This window comes from Pseudopodoces humilis, chromosome 5, assembly GCF_049639895.1.
Source record: "Pseudopodoces humilis isolate 2021_Gansu_Grassland_sample_001 chromosome 5, ASM4963989v1, whole genome shotgun sequence".
Classification (NCBI taxonomy): Eukaryota; Metazoa; Chordata; class Aves; order Passeriformes; family Paridae; genus Pseudopodoces; species Pseudopodoces humilis.
In genome coordinates, this window is record NC_142204.1 from 10,466,650 (window position 1) to 10,491,421 (window position 24,772).

At 39.3% G+C, this 24,772-nt stretch overlaps 1 protein-coding gene across 1 annotated transcript in view; it reads left to right on the plus strand.

Annotated features, from left to right (window-relative positions):
- SCUBE1 (signal peptide, CUB domain and EGF like domain containing 1) overlaps positions 1–24,772 on the plus strand; it is a 266,991-nt gene that overhangs the window by 234,692 nt on the left and 7,527 nt on the right. Inside the window, exons 11-23 of the mRNA XM_088055086.1 lie at positions 2,787–2,903; positions 4,880–5,002; positions 8,306–8,425; positions 9,478–9,570; positions 11,561–11,677; positions 13,334–13,492; positions 14,506–14,709; positions 16,129–16,290; positions 19,587–19,754; positions 20,578–20,739; positions 22,153–22,350; positions 23,781–23,933; positions 24,397–24,476. Of these exons, the coding sequence (XP_087911212.1) occupies positions 2,787–2,903; positions 4,880–5,002; positions 8,306–8,425; positions 9,478–9,570; positions 11,561–11,677; positions 13,334–13,492; positions 14,506–14,709; positions 16,129–16,290; positions 19,587–19,754; positions 20,578–20,739; positions 22,153–22,350; positions 23,781–23,933; positions 24,397–24,476 (1,856 nt within the window). The remainder of the gene's footprint in view (positions 1–2,786; positions 2,904–4,879; positions 5,003–8,305; positions 8,426–9,477; positions 9,571–11,560; positions 11,678–13,333; positions 13,493–14,505; positions 14,710–16,128; positions 16,291–19,586; positions 19,755–20,577; positions 20,740–22,152; positions 22,351–23,780; positions 23,934–24,396; positions 24,477–24,772) is intronic.

Below are 24,772 nucleotides of genomic sequence, written 5' to 3' on the forward strand. Positions count from 1 at the left end.
TGTGTACGTGGAGGTGGGGGTGATGCTGTAACCTGCCACATCTCTGCTTTTGTATTTTTTGACTTCTCTTCAGTAGATGAGGCTAACAGATTTTGTAGTGTTGCTTGTACAAATGAGACAGGGTTTAGATGCCCACATTTGTTCCCTGTTGTTGTGGTAAAGCAGGATTTGAAACCAGGGGCTGTGAAGGTGAATGTCATGAGGGTGGTGGGAAATAAGCACATCCTTTCAGGCTAAATACGGAGAGGTATTGTGAAGCACCACAGAAGTGTGAGGGCAAGCTTCAAAGTTCCTGGGAGTCCAGGGATAACAGCATCCAGAGCACAGACTTCAGAGTTTCGGGAAAAAAAAAAAAAAAAAAAAAAAAAGAGGATTTCAGCATTCTGTATCACACCACCAGTTTATTGTAATGAAGAGTATGTGGTGCATATTTTTGCCTTTTCTATGACAAGTGCTGAATTCCTCAGGGGGCTGGTGATTGTGCAGACAGGGCTCTGCAGAAAGCTAGGTCCCTCCCTGCCTTCCTCAGTTGAGAGCAGCCAGGGCTGAGGCACAGCCAGGGGAACCTGCATGGAGGTTTGCCCTGTTCCAGCAGCCAGAGCAGGAGAGCAGGATGCTGAGTTCAGCAGACTGAATTTTTGAGAGCATCAGCAGGAAAGGAGATGAGAGGTTTAAAGGGTGAAAAAGATATGAAGTAGAAATGCGTTAGGTATCCTGAGTGCCTGTTACTTGGCAAGCAGTGGTCACATTATCAGGCCAGACTGTTCTTCCATGGGTAAAGAGGGGAGTGCATCCTCCTTAAGGAGCAGAAAAATAGGCCATATATGCAGCAACACAAAGTGCTGCATGTGAAAGCAGTGCATAAACACTATGGACTAAACTAGTGCAGGATAAGATCACTGTTGAGAACTAGGAAAAAGAGACTCCCAAGAAATGGGAAGAAAATGAACTGCTTTTGTAAATTTCCCGCAATTCCACATATCAAAAGAGGTTACACATGAATGAAACCATGATGTATGATTTGGCTTCTTAAGCATTAAAAATCCTTTCAACTATGGCTGCAGTGTTCATTCCCAAATGATTTTACTTTGTGTATTTATTTAGAGAAAGCTGAAACAGTTTGCCATTTATGTGTATTCAGAAGCTGCACATTTCCAAGACTATAAAGGAAACCTTAGAAAGAAATTACTTTCAGAACTGAATTGATGATATTTAAAAATGGATTAAAAAATGCATTAAAAATTCAATAGATGTAAGAAAGAAAAATCTCAGTTGTCATATTTTTGTGACTTGATCACAGAAAGTGATTGTGATGCACACATAAAACTGGACAGCACAGATTTCTGTTCATCATTCATTCATTTTACATTATGCATTTGCCTGAACAGTTGCTTCCCACATTGTGAATCTTTTGTGTGACTGTTTTGAAACATTTAAAGATGGAGGTCATATAAAATATAGCTGTTTGTGTCATTCTGAATTTGTGCATAAACTCTCACACAGATTTGGGTTTGTGTACCCATACAGGAAATCTCAGTTTTATAGTTCGGGAGGGTAAGTATTTGCATTTATAATAACGGAATGAGACCTAGAATTAAATGTCAAAACTATGTAAATAACACTTGGATATAGGAGATAGAATATCCTGAAGTATGGTGAGTTTTCAACTTTTTTCAAACACCAACAGCTTTCCAAGCATATACAATATGAAAGTCTACATTTTGTGATGGTGTTGTTCAGGTTTTGTTCTTAAAAAGCAGCTCTAGTAAGTGTGGAAATTGTCATAGGAGTACTATTCTATTCATTTATAATTCAGGAACATTAGAGGAATGAGATTTGTTGAAATGACCACTCTCAAATAATGTCATTGTATTCAATTTTCTGACCTATAAGCAGAAAAATTAATTACTGAAGAGAATTTAATTTAAAAAAAACAACAAAAAAACAACAAAATTAACCTGAAAGTGTTATTCTGCTCAGACTGCTGTTTAAGGTACCTTTAATGTTTTCAGCAAGTCCATTCTGTCAGGACTGCTGTCAAATCAACCTCCACAGCACCTGCTCAACAAAGCCTTTGTACTGTCCTGGAAGCAATGTGCTCTTGGTTGCTTTTTCCATGGCCTGCTGGATGGAAGAGGCTGTGTAAGCCAGGGTTTCATATTGCTGAGCAGAGATAATTAGAGATGCCTGTCTTTTTTTAAGGCAAAAGGTCATAATTTTTTTGAGTTGGGTAGAATGTGGGCTTTGGATGAATATTTTCTGTGCTAGCTGCAGCCTGTCTGTTCTATATGCTGTTTTATTCTCCAGTAGTGTTTTGCTTGCCCTCTGCAAGTCTGTAGAGTCTTGTAAGGCAGAGCAGAAGTCTGGAAGCAACTCCCAGTCCTGGTGGGCAAAATGTCAGCATATTGGTCAGTGAAAGAGAGAATTGCTTGATTCAACCTAAACCTTTTTTTCCACTGTGCCACTAACTTCCCCAAAAGCTCCATACTCGCCCAGCCCTGCTGGGTCAGTATGATCAGAAGTTAAAGGTTGCCATCTAATGGGGAATGTACATAATACAATCTTCATCAATAATTTGGTTTTACCAAATTATCTCTTCTTGTCCTTCTCCATGTACCCATAAGTATTTTCTTTACAAGGCACTAGAGGAATGAGAATATTTTATTCAGATTTTATGTAGGATGGTAAATGGTACTTTTATCAGTAACAAGATGTTGCAACCCAGTGAGAAAATCCAGTAATTCAGAATTAAATGTAATTTCTTAATGCTTTTTCTATTAATTCAGATATAGATGAGTGTTCCTTTGAACGGACCTGTGACCACACCTGTATCAACTACCCTGGAAGCTTCGAGTGTCTCTGCCACAAAGGCTACACCTTGTATGGACTGACGCACTGTGGAGGTTTGGAAACTGAGTTTTGCTTACATGTGTGTTTGTTTGCTTTGTGAACTGTTTACAGAGCCACATGTTCTTTGAGATTAAGGTTCTGTAACTTAAGATGATAAAGACATAATGTTAAAATAAGCTTAAAATATGAGCTGGGTGTGACTAAAATTTCAGTATCTCAAATTTGCTGAAGCATTCCCAAGAGAAAAAAAAATGAAAACCAATGTCCCACCATTTTTTGATCAGAACTTCCACAGGAGTGAGTTTTTTTCACACCTGTAGGGAGGCTTCATATGATGGGCAACAAAGAAAATAGGGGAAAGATGTCAATTTTGCAAAGTTTATGTATTTTGGCTCTGTTGGCAACTGCCTGTGAAATGCATAACAGAAGGCTGTGGTGGATATTCCTCCTATCTTCTGGGGACCTGCTTTCAAGCTTTTTGGTATGACTGGAAAGAATCGGTACTGTAATGTTTCATTATCTAGGAGAGAGATATTTTTGAAGTACAGCATTACCACAATGACCAAATTAGACGTTCAGCTGATGTAACAGAAACAGATGTGCTGGCCCCTCACTTCCGAGGGCTGAGTTCACCTGATTTTGTAATGTCAACATGAGACACTGCTAATGGCATCTCTGCACGGCTTCTTTTTGGGAGAAAGAGGTAGGAGGTGTATGCTGGTCTCTCTTTTATGGAAAAGTATCACATAAATTCACGATAAGAGTAGAGCCAGGTGGGAAGAGAAACAGGAGTCCATCTAAGGAAGCAGTTTGGGAACAGACCCCACTTGAAAACAATTGTGAAAGCAAATTCTGAGTCTGAAAGTTTTTGGGACCTGTATTATATGAGGTGTGGAGACACTGATCTTCAGTTTCACAGTTAATTCCTTAATGACTTAATGTAGTAATTTAGGGAAAGAAGCCTCAAAGTTTGGAGTTCTACATCAGTCTTTAAATAACCTTCAGCCTCAGTTCAGCTTCAGTCTTTTCAGTAAGACTGAAGAAGGACCAAAACTATAGCTGGAAATACTCAGTGCTGAAACTTGGAGCAAAAACATGACCAGATCCAAACCTCCTGCTTTTTTTTTTTTCCATTATGAGCAGATACAAAATCACAACTCTGAATCTAGACTTGTCCAGGCCCCAAGTTTTGCCACTTTGGCCTGTCCTTAGTTTTAGTCCTTGCATGCTTAATTTTGAGGTCTACTAGTGAGCCAGAGCATTAGCAATTCTGTGTATCTCCTGTTGATTCAGTGTCATTTCAGCTCATTACATAAATAAACATCCTTTCTGGTGGTGGGAAGAGAGCAGATGAGAGACTGACCTTGTCGGCACGAGTATATGAGTGCTGAATGCATGGACTAAAAAGGACACACCTCATACTGGCTAAATACTTCTCTAATGTACCAAAAGTTGAAAGATTTTCTGTGGAATATCAATGATAACACATACAATAATTTCTTCCCCTTCTTGTAAGCTTTACCTTTTATTTTTATTCAAGGAGTATATATCTAAACTACAATTCAACTGCTTAGTTTCTTTCAAAAGTATAATTTCCTCCTTCACCTGAACTAAAATAAACTCTGTGAATCACTGTAGAGAATTTATCTCCTTGTTTTGCAGAAGTGATGTGATCTCATAGAGGTTTATGCCAGTTTTCTGTGTAACACATCATTGTCCAGATGCTGCAGAAACTTTTGAGCATGTTTTATATCTTGTACTTCCAAGAATTTCAGTGTGACTGGTCCTGGCAAGTAAACTGTATCAAATGGATAAATGCTTGGGAGAATAGGAGCTGTGCAGTTTAAGGCCAAATACGTGCAATATGCACTAAAGTCGTTTGGCACTGTCTGTCTTCATACATGTTTATGTGGGCTCAAATGTAAAAGATAAAATAGAAATGGGTTTCCTTATGCAAGTCATATCTTAATGGGCAGTATATGTGTATACACATGGTTAAGACTCCTCACAACTTTAAATATGTTTTTAGATGTTGATGAATGCAGCATCAGCAATGGTAGCTGTGACTTTGGGTGTCTTAATACCATGGGGAGCTATGAGTGTGTCTGCCCACCTGGAAAGAAACTGCACTGGAATAAAAAGGACTGTGTTGGTAAGTGTGGAAATGTGACTCAGAGGTGACTGTGGTGAGGCTCCTGTTCTCCAGTAGGGTGCAAAAGTCCTTGGTTTTGTTTGAGAGAAGCTGCATTTTCACAATCTAGATCCCCAAATTAATTTTATAAACTCAGATAACACCTGATCCTGTGGAGCTCCATGGGCTAGGATACAACTGTAGGTGGATTAGCAAATGAGCAGTATGTTGGATTTCATTTGTGTGGAATGTTTTTATAAGTTTATGAGTCCATTCACAGAAATTGAAGTATTATTATTATCTTAGGTATTTTATATTTTTGTCCTTAATTTGCACTCTTCCCATCTCCATAATGTCAGCTATAACTCTATTTACCTCTAACACTAATTTAGAATATTCAAAATATTTAACTGTTTACAAGTAGGACATGGTAGGACATAATACCTACATTCACAGAACCATACCCAAAATTTTCAAGTTATCTCTAAAGGTATCCTGCTTCATATAAAGTACTGACACTAGCTGTGTTAAAAGTATTCATCACAATGAGCACAAATCCTGAGACCAGAAAAATTTGGCACTTGCTGCTAGTGCCACTTTGGGACAGACCTGAATTTCTGTATCCTTTAAATAGATGGCTTCTTTTTCTGGAGTCTTATTTGAAGCACAGCAAATCTTGGTCATGGCTACAGCCAAAGCCTTTTCTGTGAGATTTTAATTCTGGTTTTTAATTTTTAATGAGAATGGCATACCTGGGGTTTTCCATGGCCAAATTTTGAAAACACAACTTCTCATAGGCACATTTGTGGATGATGCCTAATGCCTAACTGGGAGCCAGACAGAACAAGAAAAAGGGGGAATCTCCCTTCAGGGAATCTCTGCACATACTGAGAGAAAGCACTGCTTAAATCTGGAGTAGAGAGCACTGCACTGGCCTTGTGTGATCATGCAATTGTGGTGTTGTTTACATGGATACAGCAGTATGGAAAGCACTTTATAACCAAGGTGGGGTGGGGGATGAGATCCTCAAGCAGAATTCCAGCCTTTTCCTCTATGTTCTTCCTAAGTACAATTAAGTGCTTCGCTTTCCTGCTTACCTGTCTACTACCTTCCCTGCTATGCAGAGAACTAAGCATTGTGACAGCAAGAAATACCTCACTGTGGTTTTTAGTTATCCACTAGGTCTCCCTTGCCTTACCAGTTATTCCTCTGGAAAGGGTTTTGTAAGTTAACAGCTGGGACTAAAATTTTTGGAGGTCTGGTATGAAGACTACTTGTGCTATATTCCCTCTCAGCCTACTAAGAATGTTGGTAAGAGACTGTATTGAAAATATTTTCCTGGTTGTAAATTTCTCCTCATTATTTATAATGCTCAGCTGGAAGATGGAAATAGAACACCCTTGTCTATTGACACACACTCCAGTATTTGGTGACTTCATTGAGACTTAAAATGAGCATCATCTCCCTGCTGATCACCTGCCTTTCTAGCCAACATTTTTGAGAGGAAACTACATTCTAAATTGCTACAAAAGCACAATAAAAAGTGGAATAATTATATTTAGTGATGCTGAATGCCATGTGATTTGGAGACATTTGCAGTAACAAAACTCTCTTTTGTTCAGCAATGGCACTTTGTGCTTTGTTGTCTCCTCAGTCCAAGGAAATAGTTTCTTCAAAGACATCACCAGAGAAACATAGAAGACTTAGGAGGGAGATAAGTGGAGGATGATTATTCCCATATCTGAGATGTGAACATCAGGCATGTTTATGGGACTTGTATCTATTTATATTTAATGACCAGTGAGGCCAGGAATACAAACCAGCTGGACGCTGCTGGGACTCTTCCTTTGCATGCGAGCCAAGTCAGGCAACACTCATTCCAGCTACTGCTTTGGAACTGCTTGGTTTCATGATGACTTTATTGGGCTTTTCCCAAGCCTTGGTAGACCCAAACCAGTCTTGCTGCTACAAGGGTTGCTTCTGACACCAGAAGCAACCCTTACCTTCGTGTGGTCTGCTGGCAAGCCCACAGGTGGGAAAAATTACATTTACAGAGCCACAGTGAGTAGTAAGAAAAGCAAGTGTCAGCCAAACCTATCTTGTAAGGTGAGCAGATTGGAAAGAAATAGCAAGAAACAGAGAAAAATTATGTACCTGAAACAGCATTTCTATGGGGCTGAAGCAAGAGCTGCCCTACAGCCATCTGGCTGAGACTTAAGTCTCAGCTGCTGCAGTGTGGAAAAGCTGCTTGAAGAGGTGCCCAGCTGCACTTGGTCAGTGGTCATTGCAGAGGGGAACCTTCTGGGAAAAAGAGGGAAGCAGTGAGGCTTCCTCCCTGTAGAAAGTGATGGCATGTGCCAGCTACAGCCAAGAATGAACCTTGTCATTTGTGGGGGAAAAGATGTGCTTAAGTAATATTTCAATCCCAAAAGGATGGCAAATTAAAATAAATGCAGGTTTATGACTATCAGTGTCATACCATCTTCTCAGGGTGAAGCACAGAGAACTGCTCCAAACAATCAACAATAACGTCATGTGTTTTCAGCTGAAACACAAGCACTCCCTTACCCAAGTATGAAGACTCACTTGGGAGACCTGCAGGATGCTCTGACTTCATCCTGCCATAAGCCAAGAGGAGAGTCTGGATTTTTCCTTCAGATGAGCTGCAGTGTGCCTCATGCTGTAGGCACTGATGAAAGATGGCTCTGTGATCTCTGTGTGTGTCACAGGGTCCCTTCTAGCATTGTTTGGGACATTTCAGCAGCATCTGAAAGGGCCAGCAGGACTTTCCATCTCCATCCTAGCGTCTCCTGCCTCACCTCTGCCTTGTTTGAAATTTTTTAGCTCCAGAAGCTAGAGCATGGAGTTAAAGTTAAAAAGTCAGTGGGAGTTAGAGAATTTAAAAATACTATTTTAGTGGTCATCTAAGTAAGCAGAGCACTGTGCACAGTGTGTAGTTGGTCTGTTAAATCAGAGAGCTGTGCCTCCAAATCAGAGAAAGGGAATCTCAGGTGATCCGTGTTTCCTGTTGCTTCTGAGATCAAGATGTGCACACACAATTGTGCTCATAGAGCACAAAGATCCCAAAGTGGAGGATAGGAGAGAAAGATTGATCTAGAATTTAGGTCTAAAAATGGGAAGGAGTTTCATTTTCAAGTACAAGCTTAACATCCCAATCCAGATGCTCTCCCTTATGTGTTTATTGCAGAAATACTTGTATCTGTCATTATGTTTTTTGCCACTTCCTGCCTTTTTTTCCAAGTGTGCACACAAGGTTCTGTGTTGGGCAATTGTTTTACATTTCCTAATTTTTTTTCTCCTCAGAGATGGTGAAATGTCTCCCAAATACCAAACCAGCTCCCAAGGCTCAGCTAGTATGCAGTAAGACAGGAGGCATAGAGAGCTGCTTCCTGTCATGCCCATCCAATACTCTTTTTGTTCCAGGTTTGTGCAAAGTATTTGTCCTCTTATGTCTAGGATGTGACTTGCTGACTTTCTCTGTTAATGTATTCATGATTCTTGCATTCATTTTTTGTTATGGACAACAGTAAATGAGCAAAACCTCATTATAAATTAAGAGCAACTACGCATGAGAAGATTGGTCCTTCATTGTTTAATTTGAGATGTCAGTTGCAAGGGTGGGAAAATTCTAAAAAGCTTGTATTAAAAAGTAACAGGAATTCACTGAAATCAACTGTTCATTTTTGCCTTCCCTTTTGTCACAGCAGTTCAACATATAACAAATTTTTTCTGCACCATCGTGGTTAAGGTGGATGTGTCTCTCAATCCAGCTGAGTAGTATTTATAAAAAATTGGGCATTTCATTCCATTTCCTCCTTTTTTCTTTTCTTGCCATTTGCTACTTGTAGTTTTCATCTTCACAGTTTTGCAGGGAAGGAGTGCGGGATTGCTGCTTCTTTTTCATAGATGTTCTGGCACATGATTATTTTTGGTGTCTACTTTTCACGTTTAGTCTTGGCAGTATATGCAGTCAAGCTAATGTTTTATTCACATTTTATTTTCAGTTTAGCAGAGACTACTGAAACTGTGCATTTCTCTAATTTGTAAGCACCAGGACACAGGTTTATCTCTGTAATATGTAAACACTGAAGTACGCCATTTCTGTTTCTGCCAATAAATTCTGTTGGAGCCTGAAGCTAAAATTATTATGACAGTACATGGTTTGTTTTCTAAATTACAGGGATGATCAAAGGAGAAGGACTTTGCCATGGACAAACACAAAATATTTTTCAATTGTGCACAGCTAACCTTGTGCTGAATCACTTATGAAATGTATCATTTCAGTGCTAGGAAGAAACAAACCTTGTAGTCAACGCTGTGAAGCATTGAAGCTTTTGGCAAAGTATTTCAGCCACTTAAAATCTAAGTTCAGCATTTAAAACGTCTCGTTGTTTAGCAGCATAGAGAAGCTGAAGCCTCGAGCAGGTGCTTTGTGAGGCTGTTGCCTGAGTGCTGACTGTGTTCTGTTCCCCCAGACTCGGAGAACAGCTACACACTGAGCTGCGGCATCCCCGTGCAACACGGCAAGGCACAGCCCAGGCGCAACTCCACCCTGCCCAGCTGCTCAGGTGGGTGCTGCCCTGCTTGCTCCCTCTTTCCTGGGCCTAGGAAGGGAGGGGATGGACCTCAGGGAATTGCAGGACATCAGATCCATTTGTTAGGTAAGGCAAGGTTTAAGGTGTTGCCTAATAACAAAAAGAAAAACCCTGGGACAGAGTTGAAGTGGTAAGATAAAAAAGTAATTCTTCCAATAGAGTAATAAGATACAAAACCAATTATTCAATGAAAGCTTTCAGGTCAGCAAAATACGGCTCTGTGCACACGTGGTACAAAATTTCTATGATTCTATAAGGTTAATTAATTAGGATATCCAATAGGAAATCAGTTACCCCAGTAACCCATCCATGGGTCAGTCACCCTGGGGCTTCTTTGCCCTATTCCCTTGTTATGTCCCTTAAGTTCTGGTAGAAAATAAGATGTCCTTGTCAGGAATTTTCTTCTTAAGAATAGGGCTAAACAGAATTCCAAGTATGTGTTAGTAGGGTTAGCTTATTATTCTAAAATCTAAGATAAAAGGTAGGAAAAATACCAGCTATATAACCATGTATTAAGAGTCTACAAAGCTACGAATATATTGAAAATGTATAAAAAGCAAAAATCTTTAGGCATCAAAGGTAGCCAATGTCCCCTTATGCACACACTTTTTCTGCAGCCTCTCCTTGAGGGTGGGGTATGTGGAGCTGCAGCATTGTATTGAAGGGTCAGTGTGGGAGGATGGGTGCTGCAGGTTTGAATTATGTTCAATAAGGACAAATATTTAGAATTGTTTGCTTTCCATAGTCTAACAAGGCAACAGTGAGCATATCAAAACAGGACTTTTTCCCAGGCTCAGGCTGAGCCAGAGGGACCCAGCAGTAGCACAAGGTGGGGTCCTAGCCCTCACCTGCAAAGCCCTTCCACAGGAGCACAGGCTCTCCTACTGCAAGGATAAAAGGTTATCCTCCCATGAAAAGGTTATGAGACTTCTGTGAGAAAATACTGCATTTATTTCATTCATCTTTTTCTCAAAAATGGCTGGACTGTTTTTGCAGAGAGATTTCAAATGTTTATGGAAGCTGACAGTATGGAAAAAACCAAACCAAAAACTTGAAGCCTGGCAAAATTAGAAACAGCTGAAACATCCAGCAGTAGGAGGAGTCAGCCCACCATACACATACCTGCTGTACTTCTCTCCCATTTTCCAGTTCTCCAGACATGTATTTCCTATATATTTGGGATAGGCTAGGAGGTACATTGTTGTGGAGTGGTACGGTGCTGTGGAGTGACACATCCTGGAAGCAGATGTGTCTGCTTGTGGCACAGGATCAGGCCACCTGTAAAGTCCTGGTTCAGCAAAGCCCTACCAAGGAAAGAGGGACCCATGCTGTGGCGTCACCTGGCACCATCCTTCACCTTCAGCAGGGCCAGTGCACAGCCCACAGCAGCTGGCAGGTGACAGGCCAGTCTCTTCATCCAGGGACTTCGTCAAATCAGACAGCAGCTCAATTTTCTACTCATGGCATGGCTGTATAAAACATGAATGTGAAACCTGCCTTTGTTCAAAGCTGAGGGATAAAGCTTGAAAGCCACAGACTGCAATACAAGGAGTTCCTTTGGATGGTTTTCAGTTGCCAAGAGCATAGCTCCACTAAATAAGTCTTAGTGGCACTAGTAGGAGCAGAACTACAACTAACATGGGAATTCACAGACAGAGAGTCCAGGAAAAAAAAAAAAAGGTAGGATTAAATATTTCTCATAGTAAAAGACAAATTTACCCAAAATCCGAGATGTGCAGAGCAAGCGTGGTACGAGCACATTCATTAATCTGCGTGGGCCCAAGAGTAGGTACTCACTTAAAAAAATGAACTTGTGGAAATGGGCCCATTGCACAAGTGTAATTCTTGGGTTGCCTCTTTTTTTAAGTCACAAGAAAGCACTTGAGTCAGTTTTTAAAAATTTTTAAAAATGTCTCATTTCATTTCCATCCCAATGGCAGCTTTTTTTACTTTACACCAACAGATTCCCTAGCCTTGCCAATCAAGCAGAAAGTTCGTTTTAAAATCAAAGATGCAAAATGTCATTTACGGCCTCGCAGGAAAGAAAAAACAAAAGATTCTGGGAAGCAGGCTGTTTCAGGTATGTGGTTTCTTCCAGCATGTAAACAACACTTTAATTAGTTTTATTGTTTGCTTGTTCATTTACATGCTTTGTTTTCACACTGCAGACAGGAAAAAAAATCAGTGGTTTTCATATTTGGTGTGAATTTATGTTCAGGCCAAGATTCCCACTCTGGCTGAACTCTGCCTTGGGTTTGGCTCTTGCGTGCTGAAAATCTCACCAGTTGCTTTGAAAAATCTTTGTTCAAAAATATATGAGTTGGGAATTAAGCCGATCCTTCTTCTGGCCTGGATAATGGCAGAAATGCCCTGACAAAAAGCAATGACTAAGGCAAAGTTATGTGAAACAGTGTCAGTTTGGTTGGTTTAGTTTGGTTTCCCAAATGAGTTTTTAAATGAAAACAAAAGCTATTATTTGTTTGGTTTATACTGGATTAGTAACCTATTGTAGCGCCAAAGACAACCCCTAAAAGCGAAGGTTATTATGAAAATCTGATGTTACACAGGCTTAGATCTTTTGTTATGAAAGAGTGAGTAGTTATGATGTTAGGAAAAAATATTTATAAGATTTAGGTATAAATAACAAAAATGTTGTATTAAAAAAGTTATATTGCTGCTTAAATCAACTTAGCAGCTTACACCAAACATCTACTGGTGATGCATTCTCTGTTGTGAATTTGTTTTACCACCACTTTCACTAGTGAGTGAGAAATCTTGTATGATCCCTGAACAAAGAAGAGTAAAATAGCTATTTTTTAAAAAAGTAAATGGTTCAAAGATTTTATTTTTTAAATTTAGACTCATATTTCATCTTTACCCTGCAGTCTACACATGCTATCTCTAATCTTACAAGTACTGACTTAAGTCTTAGTCATCAAGATGCTTATCCTGTGAATAAGGTGTGATTATCAGACTTATTTTTAAAGTCATAGAAGTTGAATTTTTCAGTCCATACAATCACTGTGGGAATGTGGATTTTGCATGCATTTCCTTGTTCTTTGTTTCCTCTGCTTTGCATTTGTTCTGTCATCTGAACCTCTGAGTCTAACACTAAGATTACCTCAGACAGCCACACCCTTGGAATGAAATCCTTCTGGTGCCTTGAGTACTACAAATTCCTCTCTCTTCCCTGACCTGGAAGGTCCATCATCTGTGGCAAACTACAATTCCTGCTCAGATAAAACCTTCCAATACATTTTCATAATCTCACATTCAAAGCCTTTTAAGCCTTTGCTATCTGATGATCGTCACTTCTGAAAGAGATAGAATACCCACTGATAGTTTTTAGAGGCCCAGGCCTGACATTCTCATAGATTTATGTAACTGGCTCTCTTGCTTTGTTTAGCCATCAAATATAGTTTATAGTATTTGCTGATTTTAAGATCATTTCTGTAAAGAGCTTTCTAATCCTTATGCAGAAAAGGGCCAGGCAGTTTTAGGCATTGGAGGCCCCACTGTGCAGCTGAGCATCACCAGACTGCTTTTGCCTTCTGCATCCACTAGCAAAATGAGCAAACCCAACACTGCCCAGAGAAGGAGGTGTCTCACAGCACATAGGAAATGTTATGAAGGCTGTCACTGCATTCATGATAACCCAGTGAGATACCACTTTTTAGCCTGTCACTTGCTACTTTGCTACTTGATTTCTTTCCTGTGTTGCTTCTCTTGTGCAAAGGAGGTCAGTTCCCCTGTACAGACAACTGCCAGGTGACGTTTGTGAATCTCAAGTGTGATTCCTCCAAGAAAAAACGACGAGGCCGCAAGTCACCATCAAAAGAAGTGTCCCATATCACTGCAGAGTTTGAAGTGGAGATGAAGTCTGAAGAAGTCTCAGGTTTGTGAAAGAGAAATCAGAATTTAGTTCTCCAGTGTGTTGTTAAATTCTCCTTGAAGCTATTTCATCAAGCTGCCATAAACACCTTTTAGCACAAGCCTCATTCAACAGGTTTCCAAACTCAAAGATTTAATTAAAGAAATAAAGATTTCAGAGATATATTTGACAAGAGCCAAGGATGAAATTAAGCCAAAGGAACAAAAATTGAACCTGCATCAAAATTCCTCCAAGGTTTTGAGTTAAATCATGTGCTTTAATCCGGTCTGATTTCTTTAAACAGCAGAAGTGTTGATCAATGTACAGGGAACATAAAGATTAGGTAGAAGTTCTGCAAAAAGGTTGATAAAAATATCCTCCAAAATGTAAGTTGCTTAATATTTAGTCTGTGAATCAGACAGTTTTATCACACAGTTGAAAAATTCATGTTTTCTTACCAAACTTTGGAATAAAACTAATTACCTCAAGTTATAAATGAGATGGAATATTATGTTATAAATTCCAGCCAAAGAAAATGTGGAATGAATCCTATAAAGATGCCAGTCTTCAAAGGCTGATTTCTTAACCTTGAGGGGCACCTCATTAGCCAAGTAGTTCAAACAATAGTTGTGCCTGAAATCACATTTCTTTCTGTCACTGACACAAAGGTGTTTTGGTCAGGGAAGTGGCAGGAGTTCCTAATCAATTGAGAAAAGCGTGGGCAGAGAAAATTCAGGGACATTAACGGTGGCAGACTGCACACACAGCTGAAGGGAGAACACACGTGGATTGATGCTTTCTGCAGCACTCAGCGTGCACTTGCAGGCTATGGAACTGTTCCATGGACCTCAGGATACTGTCCTGTCCCTTTGAAAGACCTGATCTTGAATACAATGAGCTGCTGCTTCAATTTATATGGGCAACACAGTGAAACAGACAGAGGTGTCGTAGTGCAGTGCAGGCTAAGCTTTTTGTTAAGCACCTCTTTTAAACATGAATCTCAATTGCTTCTAGTTTTGTTATCATTTCCCATTTAGACACCTGTAACATTGACTGTGTTCGGAAAAGGATGGAACAGAAGCTGCAAACTGCAATCAAAACATTGAGGAAATCTATTAATAAACAGCAATTTTACATTCAGTTTTCTGGGACAGAATATGAAGTGGCTCAGAAGCCAGCTAAAGCTACTGAAGGGCATGAAGCATGCAGTACAGGGCAAGTACTGCAGGTTGGAAAATGTGGTAAGTCCAAACAGCTTGAATATTCAGTCACATCCCCCAAAACAAGCAGTCTAAAATTACCTTTTCCATGGTGAACCAAGGAGGAAATCTCTGAGATAATGACTTAGAATTTAATAATCAGTGTTACTCAGCATATATACATGGACTATGGATGGTTCATAAGAGTCCAAAGGGAATTCATTAGATGGTTGTAGGAAATCAAAAGTATAAATATGGATACATTCCTATGCTGTCAAGTGGTAGGTATCAAAACCTGCCACAAGAAAATGTTGGCAGTTAGTTACCAGTAGTTCCCATCTTATCAAAACACATTTACAATTTGGTAAAGCAGTAATACGATGTTTGCCTAGTAGCTGTATATTTACTTTTATATCACCAACTGTCACTGTCCTCACCATCAAATAATCCATGATCCATGGATATGAATTAATGCTCAAGAGGTCCAGTTAAAAAAAAGAATTATAGAAATCTATTTTATGTAAAATACCTAATTTATTTAAGCCTTTTCCCATGTTATCAGGCTTTAGTGCTTTTCTGTGCTTTTTAAAAGCACTTTTTAGTGCTTTACTGCTTTCCTAAAGTGCTAGTGCAGATTTATTAATGGCAGTTCTTAGCACTGCAAGCTTTCTAATCACTTACAGACATCTTTTCAAAATCAGCATACCTATTTTTCTAGCTTTTGAGATACCAAGTGATTTACAATCCAAAAGTCACATCTGATAGGTGCTTCTAGTGAGTGGGTTCAGAGGTAGTTGTCATCATGTAGGAGCAGTGATTTAGAAACTGTATTTGCAATGCTGTTGCTATCAGTATCTAGAAACTCAGACATTTTGACCACTCCTATCCAGCTGAGAAAAATGTGTAAGGCATGTCCTGTTAAAGCGAGAAAAGCACATGTATTCATATCTGTATTTAAAATGCTGTACAGTTGGGGTATTTGAGTGGCAAGAGACAGAAATTATTACTGGGGACACATTGCCCATGGAGAAATCTCTAGAACTGATCTCAGTTGACTTTTTGTAGTCATCGGCCATAAAACCAACTTGTAACTGCACCTGGTATAAACTAAAAGCTCATGCTTCCCACACTCTCTGCAGCACTGCTTTAATAAACTGCAAGATACTGTTTTAAGACTGTACCCAGCTTTATTAACAACACATGTGTGATACACACCTGAGTGCATTACAAAGCCAGTTAATAGTTTAAACAGTAGAAGCAGGACCTCACCCTGATATAAATTGACCTAAACCACAGTGGAGATGGGTCTGTTTACATCAGGGAAGGATCCTGGACTAACATATGCAAAACATGTGCCATCATAAACCTGGGGCCAAAGACCTTCTCTAAACATTTGATATTACAGCAAATAATGTGATCAAAGTGAAGATCCTTACGTAGGCTCCCCTTTTGTTTCCTCAGTTACCTGCAGCACAGGCACCTTTTATAGTGGACAACACAATCAGTGCATTCCATGCTCGCCAGGAACATACCAGGACACCGAAGGCCAGCTCACCTGTGAGCCTTGCCCCAGTAACGATGGCCAGGGAGTAGCGGGTGCCCGGAACGTGTCAGAATGTGGAGGCAAGTTGAACTTGAATATAAAAGCTTTAGGTGTTGCCACACACAGCCTGTGAGGCAAGGAGGCTGAAAGAGGAAAGAGCCTGCCACAGTTCTGTCTTGTAAAGGTAACAGAAGAAATCTCTGTGCACTTACAAGCAACGGATGGTTTGGCTTGGACTACCTACTCACATTGCTGACAAAACAGTGGGATCTGCTACAGTAATGTGAGTTATGGTATGGAGATAAGCAAGCCAAGCAAAATACTTTGTGCTTCAGGTCAGGTATGGAAGTACCTTGACTTGTAAGGACTCACCTGTACATTGTGAGCCAAAGGGATGGATTACATTGGACTGGTATTGGTGAGTCTAATAATGAACTTGCTCATTTATTGTTTTGCATGAGATGCAGCTTACCTGCTCTAATTAGCAGCAATTACAAATTTGAGACAGTTAGGCTGCAGGGATCTGTAACCCACACTCAGAACTAATGACTGCAATTTTCAGCACTGCTTGAATGCACTGTAACTTTTGGCCAGTGATGTAGCATCTCTGATTCAACTTCATGATTTATAAACTAAGTTACAATGATGATAATACCTGCTGCTTCTACTGTAACTTGGTCAGTCTAACTTTTTATGATACAACTGTTAATTATTTTCTTTACCTCATTTCATTACAGACTATCAAAATCTAGTTTATAGCAGATACAGTATCTGACTTTGAAATAAATCTGTCCTATCTGCTACAAAATTTCAAACTTGAAAACTCATCCATGTAATTTGCATTAATGTGTTCTTCAAGGATGTCTAAAGAGAACACATGTCAAATGTCACTTGAGAAACTGCTACTTTTTTCCATCTACTGAACAAAAAATAACTGCAGTGTCTCCAGTCCAAACATATGATAGATTTTGCTGATTTGCTGTATGAAGGAGCTATCAGACAAAAAATTTGAAACACCTGTGCATCTTTACTATACTGATTTGTATTTATCCATAACACAAGAAAGCTTATCAACATACAGTTTGAGTTTATAAAGATTGACTATAGCATAGTCAACACAAAAGCAGCGTAACAACTAGAGGAAAGTTTCAAGGCTTACATTGGAATTATTGTTCTGTACAAGAACAAAAAAAAACCCTTTTGATTATTTCTGAAGAATATATTTATTTCACAATATTAATTGTCAGATCAAAACAGTCTTTTTCTGCTTAGCTCTCCCCTTTTCCTCTGGAAGTAGCAAGAGAGAATATGCTTTGGACTTCATAAATTTCCCTGTCAAAGATTTTATCAAAATTTGTGTCAGCACATATGATGAAACAGTGTATTTTTTATAATGATACTTTGTTAGAAAGTCTGTACTGTCTGTACTCACTGCCAGTAATCAATAGTATTTTTGCATAGTATCTTCCAGAGCAGAAATGCCTGTGCAGTAACCAATAGACTTTTACTGAAATCCTCACTTCCAAATGTAAGGAATGTATGTTCCACAAGTATGTCAGAGATTTTAAGTGCCTGTTGTGCAGAAATCACCTGTAGCTGCCAATGAATTCCATGCTGCAGTGGACTGCCCCTGCCTGGACACCAGGCGCCCACCAAAGCTGATCTCATTGTCTTCCTCAGGGGGAGAGGAGGGAGACAGGGTAACAAATGTTCATAACTTAAGGGCAGGGAGAGACTACTCACCAAATATCAAACAGACTCAAATTGGGAAAATTCAGTGAATTCATTACTAATCAAAACCAGAGCAGGATAAGGAGAAATAAAATATCTCCTAAAAACACCCCTTCCACACCCCTCCCTTCTTCCCAGCTCTACCACCTCCCAACGAGCAGTGCGGGAAATGGGAATGGAGGTTATGGTCAGTTCATGACACTGATGTTGTTTCTGCTGCTGCTCCAGCATGGGGTCCCTCCCATGGGAGACTTAATTAACTTCTCCAATGTGACTCCATCTCATGGGGCAAGAGTTCTCCAATATGAGTCACTTTTCCAAAGGGTCAGTCCTTCAGGCACAGCCTGCTCTAGCATGGGTCCCCTACAAGGGTCACAAATCCTACCAGGAAACATGTTGCATTCTGGGTTCCAGTAACCAATTGGACCAGGCCAGGTAGATCCATTTTGCTCCTAAAAACAAGGGCAAAATTGTCCACAGATTAGTAATATCATAATATTTCTCTGAGATCTGTGTCACAACGGCCAGTTTGTAAAGTCATATTCCAGCCAGATGGGATTGGAGCACAACTAAATCCTGGAGATCCTGACTTCACAAGTGGCCGTAGGAGTTTGGTTTTTGTGGGGACAGAATTTGAACTTTGCTTTCTCAGTGCCACAAGCTCATCCTAAGTAGCAAAGTTCCTTGCTCATGCCTAGCGCCCAAGATACTGAATGCCCCAAACATTTCCCAGCAGGTATCAAGGTTCTTATGAGACTGCAACAATACCTAGAGTTCTCAAAGCTTTCTTTTTTTCAAGCCAGTTGTTTCTGTCTGCTGCTCAGTTCTCAGGGAAGCTAAATTACAAAGTAGTGGGATTAGGCAACCTCAAGGAATATGTAGCATCTCACAACACTGGTGTCCCTGTCTGGAGTGGTGTGAAGGCACACATTCATGCTGTAATCTTGAAAAACCTGACATCCTGGTTCTCACGTTCACAAAGTACTCAAGCAAACAAGAACCAAGCCAAACAAATGCCTATCAGAAACTGCCTGGAGAGCAAGTTTGGAAACTTCTGTCAGTAGATTCATTCACAAAGCAATTTGCTTTACACAAATTGCTGTTTCCTGGCAGAGAAGCACCTGACAAGCACCAGCTTTCACAACTACGTTAAAAGCTCCTGGTATTAGGCATTCTCATAGACAAGGTGCTGGACTGGTACCATCCCATCTCGTAAACCCCATAATCCACTGTCCACATCTCTAAAATGGAGATACAAAAACTTTCTTCATAGGCATGGTGCAGTTCCAGTTCTTCCTATGAAGTGCTTTGAAATACTGAGATGAAAGACTTGGTGAAAGTACAAAGTATTCTAATGAAATCTTAATAGACCCCTTTCTAAAAAAAATAAAAAATAAAAAAATAATCCAAACAGAAGTATAGTTGCCAAAAAAGCGTATTATGAAACTGGTTCTGTTTACTGGTGGTGGTTTTAGGAAGAAGATACAGGAACAAGACAAAATTTGCAGGTAAATTTAGAACTTGATCTGAAGCTGTCTTAATGTCACAGTTTAAGTGAAAGAAAACCTTGCTAACTACTAGTAGGTTTTATACTTCATCCAGAAAAGTCAACACACTAATACAGATGATCATTTTCAATTTCTAGGGCAGTGTTCTCCTGGGCACTACTCTTCAGATGGTTTTAAACCTTGTACAGTCTGTCCTCTTGGTACATATCAACCTGAACCAGGAAGGACCCTCTGCTTCCCCTGTGGTGGTGGGCTTGTGACCAAATATGAAGGTGCTGTTTCCTTTCAAGACTGTGAAACCAAAGGTGAATTCAAAATTCTTCCACAATACATCTTCCTACTTCCTGGCCTTTGGTTTATTATCATCAGTGCCAAGGGGCATTTGAAGGCTCCAAAACAAACATTGTTGCTGCATGGGCATGTGATTAAATGAAATCTGTAAGCTGGGAATGATCTTCCGAGGTTGTGCAGACTGAACAGGATTTACGGTTTTCTTTGGAATTTACCACAGGCAGGTATGGGGTCAGCACTGCTACTGGTAAGGAAATCAGCCCCACTGTGTGGCAATAAATAACACAAGCTTGGATTAGACAACGCTTTAGCTTTTGTGTCCTGTATATTTTTATTTACTATATCAAAAAAACTAAACACTACAAAAATTATACTAAGTTAATGATTGATTACTCATGGACTAGGCAGAAAATGTAAGCGTGCAACACATTCTATATTTTATAATGTCAACTTCCAGTGCCAATGCTGAAGAAGGAATACATTTTGGTTTAGTTACTGGAATGACATGCTGGCCCTGGCAAACAGACACTAATGGAATCCCGCTACCATGAAAGTAATTTTTCTTGTGGAGGTGGATTTACATCCTCTTCCATTTATTACAAATATATTAAATACAGTGAGATACATATCATGCATTTCTAGTTCATAAGGGTTTAGCTTTAGTCATGGGGTTTTAGTTGGAAGATCCTTTATACTGGGAAATATAGGGACCTGGTGTCTTTTCTGCCCTTTATGGCCTAATAAGTATGTTGCAGACCAGGTATGTCCAAGGCAGAGGAAAGTTCTCTGTGTTGGAGGTTGCTACTTTTTGAAAATAATACACCTCATACCTTGCAGTTCACTGTTCTCCTGGACACTACTACAACTCCACAACACACAGATGTATCCGGTGCCCTGTGGGAACATATCAGTCTGAATTTGGTCAGAACTACTGCATCGCCTGCCCTGGCAACACCAGTACAGATTTTGATGGCTCCACCAATGTCAGTCATTGCAAAAGTAAGTCACATTTATATCACTGACACAGAGTGTGTCTTTGGATATGAACTGCAGCTTGAAGGTTCCATCTGTCAGGCTGGACTTCAGTTTTGTATTTCCTAGTTAGCAAATATCTCCTGCCAGAGGGAGTTGTAAAAGTTGGGAAGACAATGAGGAAGAAAAGTTGGGGATTTCAGAGTGCCAGCTACAAGTTAAAACTACAAAGCCTTTCGTTTCCCAGATCCTGTAAGTTGTATAACAGTGATGCATATTTCTCTGTGTTTCTGTAGAGCAAAATATCTTCTATCAGAGTAAATGCCACGTAGAATAATTGTAAAATATTAGAAGTTATGGTCATGCATGCTGCAATTGCCAGGTAATCGCTTATGATAGTGAAATCTTCTTGGAGGCTTTTTTGCACTACTCAGCCTCCTATCCTACCATTTTAAATATCCCAAAGGATTTCAGTACAGTTTTATTTGATCCTTTGTGAATGACTGATTATTTTAGGCAAGCATTTTTTTTTTTCATCTCTACCATGCTAATTTAAGATAATGTTTCTATAATAAAGCAGTGTCATCTAACTATTCATCTGCAGATCTCCTGTAAATTTTTAGTCTGATGGTGTGCCATATGTCTTATAAGCCCTTCATAATTTATAATGTCATTTGAGTAAATGATATATTTGTATGGAATTTGAAGAAGTTTGATGACTTTCCTGTAAAATAAAACCATCCTTGTTACTCTGCTATCTTAGATCCTCTCAGTTTTCAAGCCAGTTTCTGACCTTGCATAATATTTGGGAGTTGGATTAAGCAAAATATTTTAACATGTATCTAATGTTACGTGGATGAGTGGGACTGGGGAGGTCAAGTTTTAAGTAACTTGTGCCAAATTCAGTAGGATTTTTGAAAACTCTGAAAGAAAAACTGATCCATCAATGGAGATCCTTTACTAACTGGTTTAATCTAAGATGAAGCAAGGCAAATGTGTAATCAAGTAAGGCTGGCTACTTGGACCAGCACTCTCATTCAGCTAAAGGCAGTTAAAATCCAAGTAAATTAAAGCAGAATATCTTCTGTATGTCAGCACAGTATCCAAGGCAACCACAATTGGATCATGTTTATTTACCTGTGTTTCTCAAGCAAAGTTAAAGCAGCCTGGATGAAGCATTTAGTCAGTACATGCACCGGAGAGATTAAGGTTTTGCAATCAGCTGCAGCAACCTTGTTGATCAAGAATTCCTTTAAAGCTGGAGAATGTGTGCATTTCTAAAGCCACAAGGAGGCGTTTAGACTTGTTCGTTGTAACTTTTCTCTAAAAAATCCTTTTTATCCTCTGTATCCCAGACTCCAACAGTTCATGACATATCTAGAAAAACACCTCAGATCAATTTATCAAGTAACACAAATGCTAATTTATGTTTCTCCCCAGACCAGCACTGTGGAGGAGAACTGGGGGACTACACTGGCTACATTGAATCACCCAATTATCCAGGAGACTACCCAGCTAATGTGGAATGCATTTGGAATATAAATCCACCCCCAAAGAGAAGAATACTCATTGTAGTACCTGAGATATTTCTCCCAATTGAAGATGAATGTGGTGATGTTTTAGTAATGAGAAAAAGTGGTAAGTTGCCAGACATGGGTTATATTTCCTGCAAACTGATGGGGTGAATAGTTCATATTGAAGGGATGTCTTCAGTGTAGCCACTGTTTCTAAAACTTTTCCTGAATGAAGTGGCTCAGCAAGTTAGAACACTACCAATAACTGTTAGCAGTGTGATATTAATTATTCAAATTTATTGTCTGAATCACAAAGCAGTAATGGGCTTCTGTCTCACCAAGTTACCACATAGAATAAATCATTGCCATTTAGAAGTAAACAATGATAAATTCTATTTGGGGAACTATCTCTGTAATCTCTACAAACTGTGTTCTCACCCTTTGTAAACATATATATGCTGCAGTTACTGCTAAATCTGGCCAGTGTGCTGGTACAACTGGAACCCTCAAGAAATCCAAAGTTATCCTGCTTTTCTGTGGAATGGAGGGGGTGCATTGTGTCTTTGATTATGAATTTAATTCAACAACTTCTGAAATTAAGATCCCAATGAAATGCACTCCTCTTTTGCATTGAGGATGTGGGCATCATTCTGGTGATTTGTTGCTAAATCAAGAAACACCAAACCTGAAAGGCAATTGTTCCTATGGAGTTTTTGTTCAAAACAGTGTATTTACTCACAAAAATTGTGTCTTTTATTTGCTAAAACAATTTTCACAACTTTTTATCCCTGAGGGCCTGTATAGACATCCCTGTATATCAGAAGGAAGACACCTGGTCACTATAGATGGAAGAAAGTTATACCTGTGCAGATGAGCATTTTTAAAAGCAAAACACTTAATACAACAAAACACATCAGTTGTCCTTCTGACCCCAAACTGTGGTTCCAACAGTGACCAAAGCCAATCACATCAGGGTAAAGTTTTTTTTCAGGCATGATTTACCCTTAGTGAAGCTGTGCTGGCTGTCACCAGCCACCTTCTCACATCCAGGTTAACTGTTCTATGGGTCACTGACTCTGCAGGGTGTGACAGTCTTTTATTCAGAATTACCATACCAACATTAAATTCTGGTTTTATTGTGTTTCTATTTATAAGTGGTTTATTGCTATCAGATGAACTCCCCAAACTGGCCATGTGAGGGACTGGCTACCATGTCTGCCTGGCATGCAGCTCACTTCTTCTTACCTATCTGGGACAAGCAAATGCATACTCTGGGATACAATGTTAGAGTAGTAAAAATAAAAAAAAATAATATTGATAGTAGTTTTATAAACATCAAAAATTATACCTTGCCATCTGCTTAAGCTTCTTGCTGAGGGATTCCCATTACCTTTGTGGAAAAACCTACTTCTCTTTGTAGGCAAATAAATCCATTCTATAAAAAGCTTCTGCTGTCAGCTGGGAAGTGTCTTCTCAATTTGGCATCTCTGACCCCTAGATGAGGAAGGGTGCAAAACTTATTTTATAAAGAAAATTGTTTAACTTTATTTCTAGCTTCTCCTACTTCAATTACTACATATGAAACATGTCAGGCATATGAGAGACCTATTGCATTTACCTCAAGATCGAGAAAACTCTGGATTCAGTTCAAGTCAAATGAAGGAAACAGTGGCAAAGGATTTCAGGTCCCCTATGTGACTTACGATGGTGAGAATGGAATTGGTTTACATCTCTGTGTTATATCTGAATTACAGAAAATTTTCTTTAGAATCTCACACTGTTTGCAGGGACAGAAGAACAAGGAAAAACTTATGTGCCTCATTTAATTTTAGTTGCAAAGACTTTGAAATAACATACGTCTATATAATGTTTGAACATTTATTTGTAGCCCTGTTTCTTCATCTCTAGAGTGGAGATAATACAGCGTTCTTATCTGGGGGAAGTAGTTTTTTGAGGATGTTTTTTGAATATTTATAGGGATAATTCAAAACCACTGTTATAAAAAATAGAGAATTTTAAGGTGATTAAATTGGAATACAGCCTGAGAGACACAGAATAATTAACTGGATACAAAAATTTCTCAGTTCTGTCTTCAAGAGGAGGTCTAGCTAATGTCTGACTATTGCCCTCCCAAAGGATGTCAGTCACTCAACTGATCTTTATTTTTCAGAGGATTACCAACAACTAATAGAAGACATTGTTCGAGACGGCCGATTATATGCATCAGAAAACCATCAAGAAATTCTAAAGGTAAGAAGTTTCTTCTTTCTTTGAGGCCAACCAAGAATTCCTAAGCATTTTCCTAAAATAGTTCTTGATACCTTAATAGAGTCATTATATTTAAAGCTCATAGGTGACCCCAAATTCAGTTCTCTGTCTTCTGAGATTTATGCTGCTATTTGAAGCAGCCCAAAATCAAGTAACTGAGCTAGGCTCAGCACATCCTTGCGTCCTTTGTAGAAGCAGGAACTCAGTGAAATATATGCTAATATGATTAATAAGACTGTATATTCAAAAAATCAGTCAGCCAAGAATGAAGGGCCTAT